The sequence below is a fragment of the Rhinichthys klamathensis genome, unplaced genomic scaffold (assembly GCF_029890125.1).
Source record: "Rhinichthys klamathensis goyatoka isolate OS25496 unplaced genomic scaffold, OSU_Roscu_1.1 h1tg000123l_1, whole genome shotgun sequence".
Taxonomy (NCBI): Eukaryota; Metazoa; Chordata; class Actinopteri; order Cypriniformes; family Leuciscidae; genus Rhinichthys; species Rhinichthys klamathensis.
Window position 1 is genome coordinate 3,432,698 of NW_026606660.1, and position 18,722 is coordinate 3,451,419.

At 37.5% G+C, this 18,722-nt stretch overlaps 1 protein-coding gene across 3 annotated transcripts in view; it reads left to right on the forward strand.

Moving 5' to 3' along the window:
- The window catches only part of LOC130088904 (connector enhancer of kinase suppressor of ras 3-like), a 109,254-nt gene that overhangs the window by 47,480 nt on the left and 43,052 nt on the right, over positions 1-18,722 (forward strand). For all 3 annotated transcript variants that reach the window (XM_056255896.1, XM_056255894.1, XM_056255895.1), the window contains exons 6-10: positions 1,119-1,238; positions 2,677-2,736; positions 8,744-8,812; positions 9,116-9,262; positions 9,793-9,917. In XM_056255896.1, the coding sequence (XP_056111871.1) occupies positions 1,119-1,238; positions 2,677-2,736; positions 8,744-8,812; positions 9,116-9,262; positions 9,793-9,917 (521 nt within the window). The remainder of the gene's footprint in view (positions 1-1,118; positions 1,239-2,676; positions 2,737-8,743; positions 8,813-9,115; positions 9,263-9,792; positions 9,918-18,722) is intronic.

An 18,722-nucleotide genomic window follows, 5' to 3' on the forward strand; every position in this document is an offset into this window, starting at 1 on the left:
ATGAAACAATTCTTGTTATTGTTGAAAAAAGTGGTAACTTAAAACGGTAACATATAAAATAACTGCTTTTAGTCAAAACATATGATTTAACATCACTGAACCAACCTATACATAAACCTAAACATATCAATTTATACCAGCTAAACTCATTTTTATATGTTAAATAATGTAGAAATAACTATTTACTGTAATAAATACAGGTTACTTTTCACAGTTTACCATTAAAAAATTTGGGGTAAGAGTTTTAAATAAACTAATACTTTTATTTAGAAGGATGCATTCAATTGATCAAATTTGTCAATAAAGACATTTATAATGTTACAAAAGATTTATATTTATATACTTGGCACATTAGAATGATTTCTGAAGGATCATGTGACACTGAAGACTGGAGTAATGATGCTGAAAATTCAGCTTTGATCACAGGAATAAATTACATTTTAAAATATATTCAAATAGAGACCCGTTATTTTAAATTGTAATAATATTGCACAATATTACTGTATTTACTGTATTTTTGATCAAATAATTGCAGCATTAGTTGAGCATAAGAGACTTCTTAATTATTCCAAACTTTTGACCGGTAGTGTAGATTATTTGTATTTTCACGTTATGTTGTACTCTAGCTATATATATAGAAAGGGAAAAGTGATATTCAACAAGACATTCAACTCTTCAAATTGCAATCTAGGTTAAATTTTGAAATAATTCCAACAGCGACTTATTAATAAATCGAATGAAACCATGTTGTTCAATGCTGTTCTCTCCATCCAGAATGTACTGTTCAGTTTGTTGACACTCCTGTCCTTGTGCACTGAGCGGAAAATTAAATCAAAGCCCGGATAGCATTCACTTTGTTTATGCATGCCCTGTGGTTTATTTATGTGCTTGGCTTGGCTGGATTCATGTGGAATTTTAAAGTAAACCTAAGATATCTGTTTTCCTAGGCACAGATTTGCAAGATTGCATTAGATTCAATTAAAATAAGTGTTTATTGTTACAATCAACATGTTAGTCCATTTAGACTCTGGAAAACAGAAATGCACAGAAACCATCTTGAGTGACAGAATTTGAAGACGACTCTATTTTTCTAAACGCTCTGTTCTCCTGAATTCCAGTCAAAGGTGTTGAACAGTATTTGTGACCAGACTGTGAGAACCACGTCTGATCCTCTCATGAGCCAGTCAGCATGTCTGGAGGAAGTTCAACTCACCAACATCAAACCAGGAGAGGGATTGGTGAGAATTATTACTTATAATCATTATTTATATTAATAATGTTTTTATGTTATTTCTAAAAAGGACATCTCAAACAACATACGTCATAATGTTAAAAATTCAAATTCTCTCACCATTTACTCACACCCATACCATTCAAACACAAAAGAACATATAAAGAAAGTTTTAGGGTTGTGCATTTTAGCCATTTTTACCTTTCAAGTACTCAATAGATCAATAAAATGAGTCCTCAATTTTTATTAAAACATATTTATGTATAATATATTATATATCATCAGTTTTTTTATGAGAAACATCTAAAAGGAATATGATCGTTTAAAATAAAGTAAATGTTTAAATAGTTCAATAATATATACTGGTGGTAAATTTCATTCAATTCAATCAAACTAATAATTCTAGATTATAATGATGACAGAATTGTCATTTTTAGGTGAACTATCCCATTAAACTCAATATTAGAACTTTAATCTCCACAAAAGCACACTAGTGTAATGGACTTGACGTTGATAGTTGTGAATGCACTCTTCTAACAACAGCACGCTAAAACAAGGGGAACTAAAGCACAAATAATTGGCAAAAGTTTATTACTATCATTCTCATTATAATGTCATGTATATGGCAGATTTGCTCTGTACATCTTGCACTTAACTATATTTGCATTATCAAAGTGATTCCAGGCATCACTGAACTTTCGAAGCCATAGTTTCACTTTAGTTGTCTGGTCTGGACCAGCATGTCTATCAAAAAATAAAATTATGAATTCAGAAGTCTTTGATTATAGTTATGTGGACTGCTTTTATGACTCTTTTTAATGGTGCTTTTGCATCAGTTAATGTATTGCATGGACAAATTCTTCAGTATGTTTCCTTTTGTTTTCCATGTAACGAAAAAAAAAGTGTGTCAAACAGGGTCTGAAATTAACGAGGGCTAATACTAAGACTATTGCGGCTGTTCCAATTAAAGTGAAATGTGAAAAAGAAATGAAAAGTGTTGATTGCGGCATTACATTAGAGCTGCTCATGTTGTATCAGATTTATTTTTAACATTTTTTGCACTGTGGAGCATTCTAACCAACCACACACGTTTCTATTGAGCTCATGAACGCAATGGCCAATCAGAGGGATTCAGATTAGTCACCGCTGAAAATGTTGAATTTTTTAGTACTTTTTTTATCGCTGGTCCAAGATGGTCTACCAGCATAACCGAGATGGTGTTCCTTGTCGACTTTGTCCCTAACGGTTTGATTGCAAATGACCAGCTTGGACCAGCTAAGTAAAACCAGTTGTCGTCTGAAGATGAAACTAGCGCATAGAATATGAATCAGACTTCTGTTTTACTGTATGTTTGCAGGTTCCTGTCTGCCAACTGTATATAGTGCTGTTCTCTCTCTATTTCTGTTGTTTTTTATGTTTTCTCTCCCTGTCTTCCTGTTACTCAGGGCATGTACATCAAATCCACCTACGATGGGCTTCACGTCATCACTGGCACCACTGAACATGTGAGTAAGGGCTCTAATGACAAAAGCATTTGATTTATCACTATTCGCTTTTTGATGCCAATGGCTGAGATAAATTTAGCCTCTGTGTGCACGTAATGTTCAGTCTAAATAAACAAACTCATAAATAGATGGGGCTCCTTTTAGATTGCAGACTGAACAGTGTTTGTTAGGGCTCCAGATGGCGCACAGGAATTGTACTTTCTCAGTAAGAATGTTGCATGTCAAGTTTACATGTTCTTTTTTAATTAGATTGCATTCCTGGGAATGCATGAACTGATACTGTAAAATCTATATCTTGAATGCAATACAAGCCACTTTAATCTTAGTCTTCCGCATGCATAAATGTCATTTCAGAGGTTTGTGAACCATTTTCAACATGTTCATGGATTCTTAAAGCATTTAGATTAAATTCACAAAATATAAAGCTGTTACATTTTTGAAAATAGCATAGAAGAAAAGATGGGAGATGCTTCTGTTATTAGGATAGTGTTATCAATATATTCATCGATTCAGATTCTGTACCGTCTCTGCAAAGAAAAGATGTTTGTATGGATTTACATGCTAGCCGTCGTTGAAGATCACAAGTAGTAAATCTTGAGCATGATGATGTTTAAGGGTTAGTTCACCCAAAAATGAAAATTCTGTCATTAATTACTCAAACTTGTGTCGTTCCAAACCCGTAAGAATTTATTTCATCTTCAGAACATAAATGAAGAACTTTTAGATGAAATATGAGATTATTCTGTCCCTCCATTGACATCGACGCAACTACCAATGTGACGTTTCAAAAAGTTCATAAAGAGATTGTAAAACTGATCCATATGAATTGAGGGGTTTAGTCCAAATATTCTTAAGAGACCCGATTGCTTTATATGATGAACAGATTTAATTTAGGCTTTTATTTACATATAAACATTCATCAACACACATCAGTTGTGGTAAACGGAAACTCAAGTATGTTCGCTTGATGTGCGAGAACCAATGAGGTTCATTCTCGTGTTACGCAGCACGTTTGAGCTTCAGCGAGAACCAATGAGGTTCATTCTCGTGTTACGCAGCACGTTTGAGCTTCAGCGAGAACCAATGAGGTTCATTCTCGTGTTACGCAGCACGTTTGAGCTTCAGCGAGAACCAATGAGGTTCATTCTCGTGTTACGCAGCACGTTTGAGCTTCAGCGAGAACCAATGAGGTTCATTCTCGTGTTACGCAGCACGTTTGAGCTTCAGCGAGAACCAATGAGGTTCATTCTCGTGTTACGCAGCACGTTTGAGCTTCAGCGAGAACCAATGAGGTTCATTCTCGTGTTACGCAGCACGTTTGAGCTTCAGCGAGAACCAATGAGGTTCATTCTCATGTTACGCAGCACGTTTGAGCTTCAGCGAGAACCAATGAGGTTCATTCTCGTGTTACGCAGCACGTTTGAGCTTCAGGGAGAACCAATGAGGTTCATTCTCGTGTTACGCAGCACGTTTGAGCTTCAGCAGGAACCAATGAGGTTCATTCTCGTGTTACGCAGCACGTTTGAGCTTCAGCAAGAACCAATGAGGTTCATTCTCGTGTTACGCAGCACATTTGAGCTTCAGCGAGAACCAATGAGGTTCATTCTCGTGTTACGCAGCACGTTTGAGCTTCAGCAGGAACCAATGAGGTTCATTCTCGTGTTACGCAACACGTTTGAGCTTCAGCGAGAACCAATGAGGTTCATTCTCGTGTTACGCAGCACGTTTGAGCTTCAGCGAGAACCAATGAGGTTCATTCTCGTGTTACGCTGCACGTTTGAGCTTCAGCGAGAACCAATGAGGTTCATTCTCATGTTATGCAGCACGTTTGAGCTTCAGCGAGAACCAATGAGGTTCATTCTCATGTTACGCAGCACGTTTGAGCTTCAGCGAGAACCAATGAGGTTCATTCTCGTGTTACGCAGCACGTTTGAGCTTCAGCAAGAGCCAATGAGGTTCATTCTCGTGTTACGCAACACGTTTGAGCTTCAGCGAGAACCAATGAGGTTCATTCTCATGTTACGCAGCACGTTTGAGCTTCAGCGAGAACCAATGAGGTTCATTCTCATGTTACGCAGCACGTTTGAGCTTCAGCAGGAACCAATGAGGTTCATTCTCGTGTTACGCAACACGTTTGAGCTTCAGCGAGAACCAATGAGGTTCATTCTCGTGTTACGCAGCACGTTTGAGCTTCAGCGAGAACCAATGAGGTTCATTCTCGTGTTACGCAGCACGTTTGAGCTTCAGCGAGAACCAATGAGGTTCATTCTCGTGTTACGCAGCACGTTTGAGCTTCAGCGAGAACCAATGAGGTTCATTCTCGTGTTACGCAGCACGTTTGAGCTTCAGCGAGAACCAATGAGGTTCATTCTCGTGTTACGCAACACGTTTGAGCTTCAGCAGGAACCAATGAGGTTCATTCTCGTGTTACGCAACACGTTTGAGCTTCAGCGAGAACCAATGAGGTTCATTCTCGTGTTACGCAGCACGTTTGAGCTTCAGCGAGAACCAATGAGGTTCATTCTCGTGTTACGCAGCACGTTTGAGCTTCAGCGAGAACCAATGAGGTTCATTCTCGTGTTACGCAGCACGTTTGAGCTTCAGCGAGAAGCAGTGAGGTTCATTCTCGTGTTACGCAGCACGTTTGAGCTTCAGCGAGAACCAATGAGGTTCATTCTCGTGTTACGCAGCAAGTTTGAGCTTCAGCAGGAACCAATGAGGTTCATTCTCGTGTTACGCAGCACATTTGAGCTTCAGCGAGAACCAATGAGGTTCATTCTCGTGTTACGCAACACGTTTGAGCTTCAGCGAGAACCAATGAGGTTCATTCTCGTGTTACGCAGCACGTTTGAGCTTCAGCGAGAACCAATGAGGTTCATTCTCGTGTTACGCAGCACGTTTGAGCTTTAGCAAGAACCAATGAGGTTCATTCTCATGTTACGCAGCACGTTTGAGCTTCAGCAGGAACCAATGAGGTTCATTCTCGTGTTACGCAGCACGTTTGAGCTTCAGCAGGAACCAATGAGGTTCATTCTCGTGTTACGCAGCACGTTTGAGCTTCAGCAGGAACCAATGAGGTTCATTCTCGTGTTACGCAACACGTTTGAGCTTCAGCAGGAACCAATGAGGTTCATTCTCGTGTTACGCAGCACGTTTGAGCTTCAGCAGGAACCAATGAGGTTCATTTTCGTGTTACGCAGCACGTTTGAGCTTCAGCGAGAACCAATGAGGTTCATTATCATGTTACGCAGCACGTTTGAGCTTCAGCGAGAACCAATGAGGTTCATTCTCGTGTTACGCAACACGTTTGAGCTTCAGCGAGAACCAATGAGATTCATTCTCGTGTTACGCAGCACGTTTGAGCTTCAGCGAGAACCAATGAGGTTCATTATCATGTTACGCGGCACGTTTGAGCTTCAGCGAGAACCAATGAGGTTCATTCTCGTGTTACGCAGCACGTTTGAGCTTCCGAAAGAACCAATGAGGTTCATTCTCGTGTTACGCAGCACGTTTGAGCTTCCGAAAGAACCAATGAGGTTCATTCTCGTGTTACGCAGCACGTTTGAGCTTCAGCGAGAACCAATGAGGTTCATTCACGTGTTACGCACACGTTTGAGCTTCAGCGAGAACCAATGAGGTTCATTCTCGTGTTACGCAACACGTTTGAGCTTCAGCGAGAACCAATGAGGTTCATTCTCATGTTACGCAGCACGTTTGAGCTTCAGCGAGAACCAATGAGGTTCATTCTCGTGTTACGCAGCACGTTTGAGCTTCAGCAGGAACCAATGAGGTTCATTCTCGTGTTACGCAGCACGTTTGAGCTTCCGAAAGAACCAATGAGGTTCATTCTCGTGTTACGCAGCACGTTTGAGCTTCCGAAAGAACCAATGAGGTTCATTCTCGTGTTACGCAACACGTTTGAGCTTCAGCGAGAACCAATGAGGTTCATTCTCATGTTACGCAGCACGTTTGAGCTTCAGCGAGAACCAATGAGGTTCATTCTCGTGTTACGCAGCACGTTTGAGCTTCAGCAGGAACCAATGAGGTTCATTCTCGTGTTACGCAGCACGTTTGAGCTTCCGAAAGAACCAATGAGGTTCATTCTCGTGTTACGCAGCACGTTTGAGCTTCCGAAAGAACCAATGAGGTTCATTCTCGTGTTACGCAGCACGTTTGAGCTTCAGCGAGAACCAATGAGGTTCATTCACGTGTTACGCAGCACTTTTGAGCTTCAGCGAGAACCAATGAGGTTCATTCTCGTGTTACGCAACACGTTTGAGCTTCAGCGAGAACCAATGAGGTTCATTCTCATGTTACGCAGCACGTTTGAGCTTCAGCGAGAACCAATGAGGTTCATTCTCGTGTTACGCAGCACGTTTGAGCTTCAGCAGGAACCAATGAGGTTCATTCTCGTGTTACGCAGCACGTTTGAGCTTCAGCAAGAGGTTTGTTCTCGCGTGTCAAGCAGGTTCGGTTGAGCTTCGGTGTTCGCTGATCAATGTTTATATGTGAAATAAAGGCCTAAATTCAATCTGTTCTTTATATAAAGTGATCTGGATTAGTTTTATGATCTTTTTTGAAGCGTCAAAGTGGTAGTTGTGTAGCTGTCAATAGAGGGACAGAAAGCTCTCAATTTCATCTTCATTTGTGTTCTGAAGATGAACGAAAGTCTTACGGGTTTGGAACAACATGAGGCTGAGTAAATAATGAATTTTCATTTTTGGGTGAACCATAATAATTTTTTTTTTTTTATTATTCATTGCCTTAAACATGCACATCCCCTGACTTTTTGTGACCCGTTTAATAACAGACATTCTAGACAATGTCAAAATTGCACAACGCTTCTGCTCCGAAGCTAAATTCCCACTGCTCAAGTGATGATTCATGCACCCCAATTGATGATTCATTTCAGATTTTTAATCACACTGACATTTGCTTTATTGTCAGGGTATAGTTTATTTTCATTACAAAACAACAAAAGCTTGACTGAGTCAAATCTGTTCTCAAAACCTTTTGGACAATTCATTAAAAACAACAGCTCATACAAGTCATTTGTTAGTGAATTTTACTACACAGGTGTGTTTAACAGCCGTTTAACAGCGACGCCACTGAAAACACAGCTGTGATGTGTGACTCACTTGTGGTGCATCTACTGTTCATTTTATCAGCTATTTTTTAATTGTATTATTAAATGTACTTTGTTTATATCATATTTAGTCAACCTTGTCCTGTTTTTTTTTTAGTCAAGGTTTAGTCGACTAAATGTCTGAGCATTTTAGTTTAGTTTATAGTCAATGAAAACATTTTTCATCATGCTGCATAATGGTTAAACTGGTAATAAAGATTATTTTGCTCAAAATATTACTTTTTTTCATCAGAATTTTTTGCACTTGCGTTTCACCTATAAGAGAATGTCAACTCATATGCATGATTTATTATACCTCATCATTGACTATTTATCATATCAATTAACAATCTCTGTCTACATTATAAAAACTGGTAAAACAAGAAACTTCTCTCAAAAATTTAAACGGTGAAATTCCTAATAGTAATTCCAATAACTCCAAAAAATAAATCATCATAGTTTTTATTAATGAAAATGAACACTAGGTTGATCACTTTCGAAATATGTAAAAACAAGTTTTGATAATTGAATTTGAGAACTTTGTATAGCATGTGTTCATATAATGTACACTGTTCTTTAGAAGGCATGCTCTTACTTTGTATTTCATGTTTTGGTTTATGTGCATGTATACATGTTGTGCCTTTATTTCTGTTTATGGTGATGCCTAAATATGAACCCACAAAACATTTTGATTTAATTCATTAGTAATAAAAAAGGGGCAATTTTACCCCATTTTTTTTAAGCAATCTTTTTTTATTATTTAATTATTTCTATATTTAGTGAGGGGGCTAGGGATTGCATCTTGTTCACAACATTTACAAATGGTTTTGACAGAATGTGAATATTTAAAGGAAAACAGATACTTATAGAATGTCCGCTTAGTCTGCAGCAGATCTGACACACAAGATCCACGCTGGAGACGAGGTCATCCAGGTCAACCAGCAGACAGTGGTAAGCATTTCTTTATACGCACACGTTTTTTGTATTGTACAATGGTATTTTCTATTAAAATAAACCCTTTTTGTTTTTCATCTATACTTTTTTAGTACTGAATGAAATGCGTGTTTACGTAATTTCTCTCCACCCCGTCTGCTATATTGGATCAATTTCTTCACGATTATAGTCATAGTTGTGCAAAATGAATGTTCAGAAGTGCGTTCTCTGCGGGACTGTGCCTATGACGTTGCTATGGTTGTGCCTATGAGAATATGAAAATCCTGAGCAGAATTAAGGGCTTGTGCTTGTTTGCTCCAGGTGGGTTGGCAGCTGAAGAACCTGGTGGCTAAGCTGAGAGAGGACCCTAAACGTGTAGTGCTTATTTTAAAGAAAAGACCCACAGGAACCTCAGGATTTACCCCAGCACCTCTCAAAAACATGCGCTGGAAACCGCCCGTGCCTCAGGTGTGTCATTCATAACGCATTAACAGTCATCAACTCTCACATGAACACACAAGTGAACTGAATTGTGTTTTCTGATGGTAAAAAAAATAATCAAAAGAAAACGTGCATGAAATATACATTTTATACTATATGACCAAATATACACTGCTTGTCAAAAAGTTTAATGTTTTTTTTTAAAGTCTCTTATGCTCGCAAAGCCTGGATTTATTTGATCAAAACTACAGTAAAAACAGTAATATTGAAAAAACTGGGTGTATGTGCCATGTTTCGGTTTATAAAGTGGTCCCAAAAAGATTTTCGAGTCACACTTAAATGTCTAATATTGTTTGAACAGTTGATCTATTGTTGTATCATTTGAAAAAATATAATGAATCATTATATTATACTGTATACATGTATTGTTTGAACAAATGTTGCTACATTGATATATCAGGTTATTATTTGTTACTCCGTTTAGTGATGTCTTGAGGATATGTGCCTTTTAATTTGTGAAGAGATGTTTTACAAAAGGTTTCCCTCATGTTCTACAGAGCTCCACCTCTCCTAGTAAGAGTCAGTCACCAGACGAATCTGCCAAACTCTGCAGTAGAAAGGACAAGCCTGCCATACTGGACCTGTACATCCCTCCACCTCCCTCAGTGCCTTACACTCCACGGTGAGCCTGAAGCCAAAACCTCTGTGGATGTTCTCTTGGAACATGTAGCATTCAAATACCTTGGACATATCATGGTGTTTTGATTATAGTAAACATTCCATACATTGGATGTATCAGAGTATAATTATATTTAGGGCTGTCACTTTTGGTAATCGATTAATCGAGTAATAGGTATATTGTCATTACAACCCAAAAAAATAAATGTCCAGTGACCTTAAAATATATATAAAATACATATATAAAATGACTTAATATATAAAATGACACAAGGCCTTCTTTTTTTAAAACGTTTTAAAACGAATATTCAACAATAATATTGATCTGCCTGCATTGACACCATTATATGAGATTTGAACTGAGCTGGATGATGACATCACGGTTTTCTCCAGAGCGGCTATATATATATATATATATAAATTAACTAAATGAATTACTTTTTTACAACAAAAATGAACCATCACTGAACTTACTTAAGCTGAACTGTGACGCCATTTTCTTCTAGAAACAAACTTTGTTGCATTATTTTCCTGTTATCACTGTGAAGCTGCTTTGAAACAATCTGTATTGTAAAAAGCGCTATATAAATAAAGGTGACTTGACTTGACAAAAATAATTGGTTCAAATAAAGTATCAAAAGCAAATAATCATATGGTTTTATTGAACAAGACTGTTAAAATGCTTGTATTATGTAATATACATTATATAAACATAATCAACTTACCGGTATGTACATTACGTATTATAACAAATGCCTGCAAAGGGCGCCAACAGCTAGGTGATTGTTGTTGTTACACTTTACAGCAGGAATGAGCAACGTCGGCCCCTGAGTGCCACTGTCCCGCAGAGTTTAGCTCCAACCCTATTAAAAACTCACCCGTCTGAGGCTCTCTAGTGATCCTGAACACCTCCATTAACTTGTTCAGGTGTGTTTGATTAGGGTTGAGCTAAAGGTGTGTTTACGCCATGTCGTAATTACCGTAACTATTCTGACTTGTAAAAAGCATTCACGTGATCGAGAACTTAATTTGCGTAGAAAAGTAACTTTCAGAGAGCTAAGCATTGTACCACAGGACCATTGCAGATTTATTTTGGAGTTAATAATGCAAGAGAAACATTTCAATCTGAATGCGAGGATGTGAACAGCTCCAAGTACCGCGTCATGTGTTGTCATCACTTATTTACTGTAATTACGACATGGCGTGAACGCAGCATAAACTCTTCAGGGCCAGTGGCCCTTCAGGGCCGAAGTTGCCCATCCCTGCTTTACAGCATGATCAAATCCTTGTTTAAAATTGGCCAAACAACATTTACCGTTGTAAATTCAAATGTCCAATTCATCTTGAATATTCTTTACGATAGAAATGCTACGGCCACTGTAATTTCTTGAACAAGAACATGTGGACACCAAAACATGTAAACTCAGACCCAGCGAGCAAACAGTCGTCTATAATACGTCTAAAAGACGTAATTGTTAGACATCCAGAAGACGTCCTCACAGGAGCCAGAATGAAAGTTTTTTATACGTCTTTTCAGGACGTTGTTTAGACGTCAATTAAAGACGTGCTACAGACGTAATTTTTAAACATCCAGAAGACGTCCTCACAGGAGCCAGAATGAAAGTTTTTTATACGTCTTTTCTGGACGTTGTTTAGACGTAAATTAAAGACGTGCTACAGACGTAATTGTTAGACATCCAGAAGACGTCCTCACAGGAGCCAGAATGAAAGTTTTTTATACGTCTTTTCTGGACGTTGTTTAGACGTCAATTAAAGACGTGCTACAGACGTAATTTTTAAACATCCAGAAGACGTCCTCACAGGAGCCAGAATGAAAGTTTTTTATACGTCTTTTCTGGACATTGTATAGACGTAAATTAAAGACGTGCTACAGACGTAATTGTTAGACATCCAGAAGACGTCTTCACAGGAGCCAGAATGAAAGGTTTTTATACGTCTTTTCTGGACGTTGTTTAGACGTAAATTAAAGACGTGCTACAGACGTAATTGTTAGACATCCAGAAGACGTCTTTACAGGAGCCAGAATGAAAGTTTTTTATACGTCTTTTCTGGACATTGTATAGACGTAAATTAAAGACGTGCTACAGACGTAATTGTTAGACATCCAGAAGACGTCTTTACAGGAGCCAGAATGAAAGTTTTTTATACGTCTTTTCTGGACATTGTATAGACGTAAATTAAAGACGTGCTACAGACGTAATTGTTAGACATCCAGAAGACGTCTTCACAGGAGCCAGAATGAAAGGTTTTTATACGTCTTTTCTGGACGTTGTTTAGACGTAAATTAAAGACGTGCTACAGACGTAATTGTTAGACATCCAGAAGACGTCTTCACAGGAGCCAGAATGAACGTTTTTTATAAAAAAAATTTGGACATTGTTTAGACGTCAATTAAAGACATGCTACAGACGTAATTGTTAGACATCTAAAGGCAGCCAGAATAAAAGTTGTATTAGTCACGTTTTCTGTAGTATAAATGTCAAAGAAGACTGTTAAAGACCCATATTGAAACGGAAATCCCATTTGTGCATTTTGCAAGGATCCAACTTTAAAAAATCTTTACTTCAAAACAGTGGCAGTGAGTTAGTTCTCACTGAGAAAAACCCAGTTACTCATTGTTAATGGTTGTCGTGTCATGAAACTGCAGACACACAGACCATAGACCTAAATAAGATTTGAAAGAATTTTGATAATATTGAATACTCAATTGAATACGGGAACTGTGTAGTGTATATACAAGTCTTGCATTTGTATATCTTATCAATATAATTGTAATAAACTGCTTACCATTTGCCTGTAAACCAAACTGATCACTCCAAGAAATCAACTATTTAAATCTCAAAATATATATTTTATTACTATTTTGTTCTACTGGACCAAAACTTAAAAGCCAGAACAGTAAAGTTATAAATTAACACAATTTCCCTTTAAATAATCTATAAAATGTTGTTAAAACAGTATAACATATCAATTAACAAAATGTGGCTGCTATAAGCTTCACAAGCTTCATTTATAGCGGCAAGCCCCGACTCTCCCGGGGCATGTTTCAGATGATCGGCTGCAGACTTTATTTGGGCCTCTGTTGCAGCTGGGTCCCATTTCATGACAGCAGCTACAATCAAAGCAAAAAAATACACATGTAAAATAAATAAATACAAACGCCACTGTTGTGGTTTAGCTTGCAGCAGAGATGCATAGAAAATTTTAGTACTCGAATCAATGAAATGAAACAGTTATTAAATCACAAATCAAGTAAAATTACATCAAGCCTGATATAAAGCATTCCACACACACATACATATATATATACACACACACATATACATATATATATTCGTATTCGTATTGAACCGTTCGGTACGAGGCTTTCGGTTCAGTGTGCATTACAAACCGAACGGTTTGTTGGACCATTTTTCCTGCTGACCAAAATTTCGTTATTTAAAATGTAGGGGCGTGGCAAGCGTGCTCATAATGTAAGAGATGCTGCCGCGACCACAACATTGCCCAACATCAAATAGCAAACGTAATGTAAGCGGAACGAAACTGCAGCTGCGCTACTCGTTATTGTGTGGTTGACGGATCGTTTATCAGTTTGGACCAATCCAGCGTCTTGATCAAGCGACACTGTTACTACACAGCACTAAGAGATCCAGTAAAGAAAGCAGTTGAATTTGCCACTGAAGTAATAATATCGCAGCGAGATCTAGTGAGAAACATTCACATTTCTCCGTTATTAACGGATCAAACAGCGCTGACGTGGAAAACAGGAATAAACATTGTGCCATGAATGAACTATCCAGTGCCCACAGATCAGCAACATTCACCATGGATTTACTGTAGTAACACTACTAACTGTAACCATGGAAGTTTGGCAGGAATAGTAGGCTATAATGCTTTCAAGTAACGTTACGTCGGTTTTATTTCGACATTATGAATAAAATTGCTGCCCTCAAATGTTAATCTGAAATAAAATAAACCTTTGTTTATAACTACTACAATATTACAATTAATTTTTTTCAAGGAGCAAGGAGCTGTTTTTGTTTTATATGCTCCTAAGAAGAGTCAAGTGTAGCTCCATCACTGCTCAAAGTAAAAAATTATCATACTTTGATGAAAAATTATTAAAAAAATTAAATCAAGGAAATTTCTCTGGCTTTTCTTTCTTTTTGCTGTATCAAAAACGTACCGAACCGTGAATTTTGTGAACCGTCACACCCCTAACATATATATTTATTTACATTTGAATAGTTATCAAAGACCTGTTTGTGAAAGGTTTTTTTTTTTTATTATTGTTTATGTTAAAACTAGGGGTGTGACGGTTATTCTATAACCGTGAGACCGATGGTTATAGTTGAACACCGTCATTAGAACTTGTGGTGGCAATTTTAATGATATTCATTGATCTTTAGTTAAATATAGATGATTCAAAGAATGTCACATGTGTGTCTCTCACTTGTAGTGAGAGAGGATTCTGTTTATGTACCTGGGGAGGCAGAAGAGGGAGACACTCCAGAGAACAGACGAACAAGGACCTCTGACCTAGATGTCAGAAGGCCACTTAGTGCAGGGGAGCTTAGTGGGCCAACTAGTGACGTCTATGGAAAACTACTGGGAGGAAGGCTCTGGGGGGAAGAAGGCCTTGAAACTAAGATAAAAGCTAGTTCAGTCTGTCTGGGGGTGTGTCACTCTTCTGCACAGGGTAACAACTGTGTATTAGACTGCTCCTATTCTTGCAAGAATAAATACTTCTATTTTATATAATTTGACTCTGAGTGTCTCTTACGCAGTGATGTTTGTTTGAGATGAATTTTTGCCACAATAAACTCTATAACCGCCAAAACCGTGTTATTAAAATATATTGCAGATAAGGTTATACTAATATCAGTGTTGGGGAGTAACGAAATACATATACCAGCGTTACGTATTCAGAATACAAATTATGAGTAGGCCTAACTGTAGTCTCCACAGAACAAAAAAAATTGTAAAAAAAAAAAAATTGGGTTTGCATTTATGAGGAAAAAACAATGTTACGGACATGAGCGCTCTGAACGCGGCACTAAAAGATGCTTTAAAAATTTCACAGACACACCAAACAGAAAGCACAAAACCTTTCTTTAAAGTGCATTTAGTTTTGTATTAATTGTATCTTAATTTTAATCAATGTTTCATCAACCAATTGCCTGGATTTAATAAATAAGAAGTAAATATAGCAGACGATAAACACGGAGGCGCCGGCGTGTGAACTGGAGCTCGTCTCATAAATGAACCGAAACTCAGCATATAAGGTAGCCTACTTGCCTCACAGACAGGTCTACTTTTAAACAGAACAATTCAAAACGTAAGAATACAGACTGCTCTCTGCTTATGTAATAAGCAGATAATCCGTATGAATTGTGTATTTCTCTCTGGCGCGTTGACTACTGCGAAGATCGTGAGTCAGCATCGTTAACTTCATCTTTGCAGCCGACACTGGCAAAGAAAACACTTGTTTATTAATAAACAATTAAAATATCTCATTGCTATATTTTACATATTCATAATCATTACTTTTGCCGGTTCTTTGTGACAGATTTTAGGTGCTTATTGGCAGCACCAGCCTTACATGTTACACCACCGCATCACCGCACCCACCAGAATAGGCCTGTTTGATTTTTTTTTGTTAAAGTCCCACTCCGATCATATTTTGAGCTATTTTTAAACATTCCCAGTGGTCTTTAAATTATGATTATGCCATTTTTAGCCAAAATCACAAAACCTGTGCCGTATTCTGGGACTTCGCTTCAGCAGAGCGGCATTAGCTCATTAGCAAATCGCCTCTGCGTTGTGGGCGGTGCCGTTGGCACGGAGACGACCCTCCCCCTGCCCGTTGCTGAGAGCTCTGTCTCTCCCGCTAGCTTACACCCCCAATACCGGTGGGGCAACAGTATTATATACACGTTAATTATTATTATCCGAAGTTAATCAAAGTTATCACCGATCACCAATCATTATTTCACTCCAAGACATCGCGTGTGGAGACGCCCAGTGGAGTTACTACGTCACAACTCCAGTCTATTTTAGCCGGCATTTTAGCGTCTGCTACTGATTCACAGCCATTTGAATGTAGAAATACTCAGAAATACAAGCTTATTTTTCTCAAGATATGTCCTCTAACATCAGAAAAATGCCACAAGAACATGTTAACACCTAGAAAAACATTATTTTCATCGGAGTGGGTCTTTAAGGATTTGTTTACTGTGTGTGATTCATTTAATGGAAAGCTCAAGTCACTGCTAGTTGTCTGGCTGTTAATTCTAAATAAACGTAGAGCAAGTAGCAGTGTCTGCTCGTTTATTCAAACTAAGTTGTCCTATAACAGACGAACGTCGCAACGCTATGTTTTTTTTTGTTTTGAAAACCAAATCTTTTGTATGTGAAAGAGCCATGCGTTAAAAGTCAGATGGCACAAAATATGAACAAAATAAATAAAATAATTGAATATTGAATTGCATAGCATCATTTTTTTCTCCATTGCATCGTATTACATTGAATCGCATCGCGTTGAGTTGAAATCAAATCGCACCGCATCGTAATAATAGTGAATCGCATTGCATTGCATCGGTAGCTGCTTATATGTAGCCTATCTTTAATGTATCGTATCGTTGGCTATGCATCGACATGCGTATCGCATCGGCCTCAGTTATGGAGATGCACATCCCTAATACCTACATAGGAAAAGTAACTACATTTATATACTGTGAATCGTTTTTTTTAAATCGAGAATCGTTTTTGCATCGAAAATCGCTATTGAATCGAATCTTGAGCCTAAAAATCGGAATCGTGACATTTTCTGAATCGTACACCCCTAATATAAACACACATAGCTGTTTGCTTGGAACACCCCTTTAATTGTAAATTTATTAAATCACATGTAAGGTTTATAAATAGTAGCTAAAGGAGAGTAAACTGATACCCCCTTTATTTTCTCTACCTTATGCCGTCCGAAAGGGTATGTGATTTTCTTTCTTCAGATGAACACATTTTAGAAAAAATAAACTAGACTTTTAGAAAAATTATCCATCTCTTGTGTTTGTGTTAAATACTGCAAGTGAATAGACACCAAAATGCGGAAGGTCGAAAAAGTCCAAGAGCATTGTAAAGCTCACATGATAAATGCAGAAAACATCTTGTGTGAACAACACAGCAGGCTGTACTGTATGAAGTTTCTGGTGCATGCACTTGCATTATATTGGCTTACAATAATGGATAATTTTTCAAAAAATCTTTGTGGAAAATATACATCTGGAATGGCACGGGAAAAAATAGATTTTTTTTTATTTTGGAGTGCACTGTGCCTTTAAAATTGACTACGGTTTTAGATACTGCAATGGATACTTACTAGTGATGGACTTGTTTCTCTGTTGGTGCCTGTTCTGCTCCGTAAACATTGTTCCAATGCTTGATCTAAAAAAAAAAAAAAGTTAAAAAGTGCGTTAATAAATTATTGATCTGGGTGACATAGGACCATTTTTAATGTGTTCCTTAAATAAATTATACAGGTTATGTGTTATATAAATCTGGAGAACCCTTACTAAAATTAACAATGTTTTGTGACACTAACCAAATGGTAATAAATTATTGTAATCAATCCACCATAAAAAAACATGGTTTCTACACCTTTACTATAATAAAAACCATGGTTAATTTAGCAAATGTCCTTAAAAGAACAGCTCATCCAAAAAAAAAAGAAAAGTTCTCTCATTATTTAGCCTACTCACCCTCATGTTGAAACTGTATGAGTTTCTTATGTAGAACCATAATTAAGATATCTTGAGAAATGCCTTATTTGTTTTTGTTTTTCTCATACAGTTGTTTTATTCCCAACATTCTTGTGTTTCACAAAAGTAAGTTAGACATTTATTTTTGGGTCAGCTAGGCCTGTATAAACTCAAGAAGATAGAAGATAAAACATTGTCTGGAGGGTTTGAACCAGTGTGCCTTTGAGCAGAGTGTCCATGTTCTGCCTCTATTTCACGTGTATTTTATGACAATACTCACCATCTGAAGATCGTGTGGCTGGATAATATTTAACGTTACTCCCAAAATGCCTGGATCATGAAGGAAACACACACAGCAATATTAGCTATTTGATTTTACTTAGGCTACTAACAGAGACATTTGCAAAAGCTTGCAAAATTGACTCACCAGCTCCAAGACAATAACGTTAGGCCTAACTTTAACGTTAAATCCCGCGATCAACAATTTAAAAGCCTAGTTTGCAGATTCTTCTAGACTCGAGTAAAGGAGTGTGGTTCGAGTTCTTCTGTCTAAAGAGACAATGTTCTCAGTTCACTCATTGTAAAGCTCCAATGCTGAGTTTTATTTTATTTTTTATCATAAACTAAGTTAGCTGACAATACACATGCTAGCTCAGCACATAATTAGCCTAATACATTGGAATACCGTACTAATATCAATATTTCTCTAATCGCGTTTAGATTCTCAATTTAATACACTATATTTTGATGTATTAGAATTTGTATAAAATAAAAAGTTATTTACGTTACCTTCCGTAGATTGCAATATGTCCATTGTTCGTTGTCCATATTCCTTGTTTGTTCTTCATTTACATCCCGCAACTCGCTCAAAATAAACATTTAGCAGTCCGATGTAAAATAATCCATGTTTTAAACAATGTAAAAGCCACAAAACCGAAGTAGGTCCCGAGCAGGAGCACAGACACCCACTCACTTCAACTGACGTATTCAAACTTGACTGGTAAAGGCGCGCATAGTTGTCATTGGCCAGA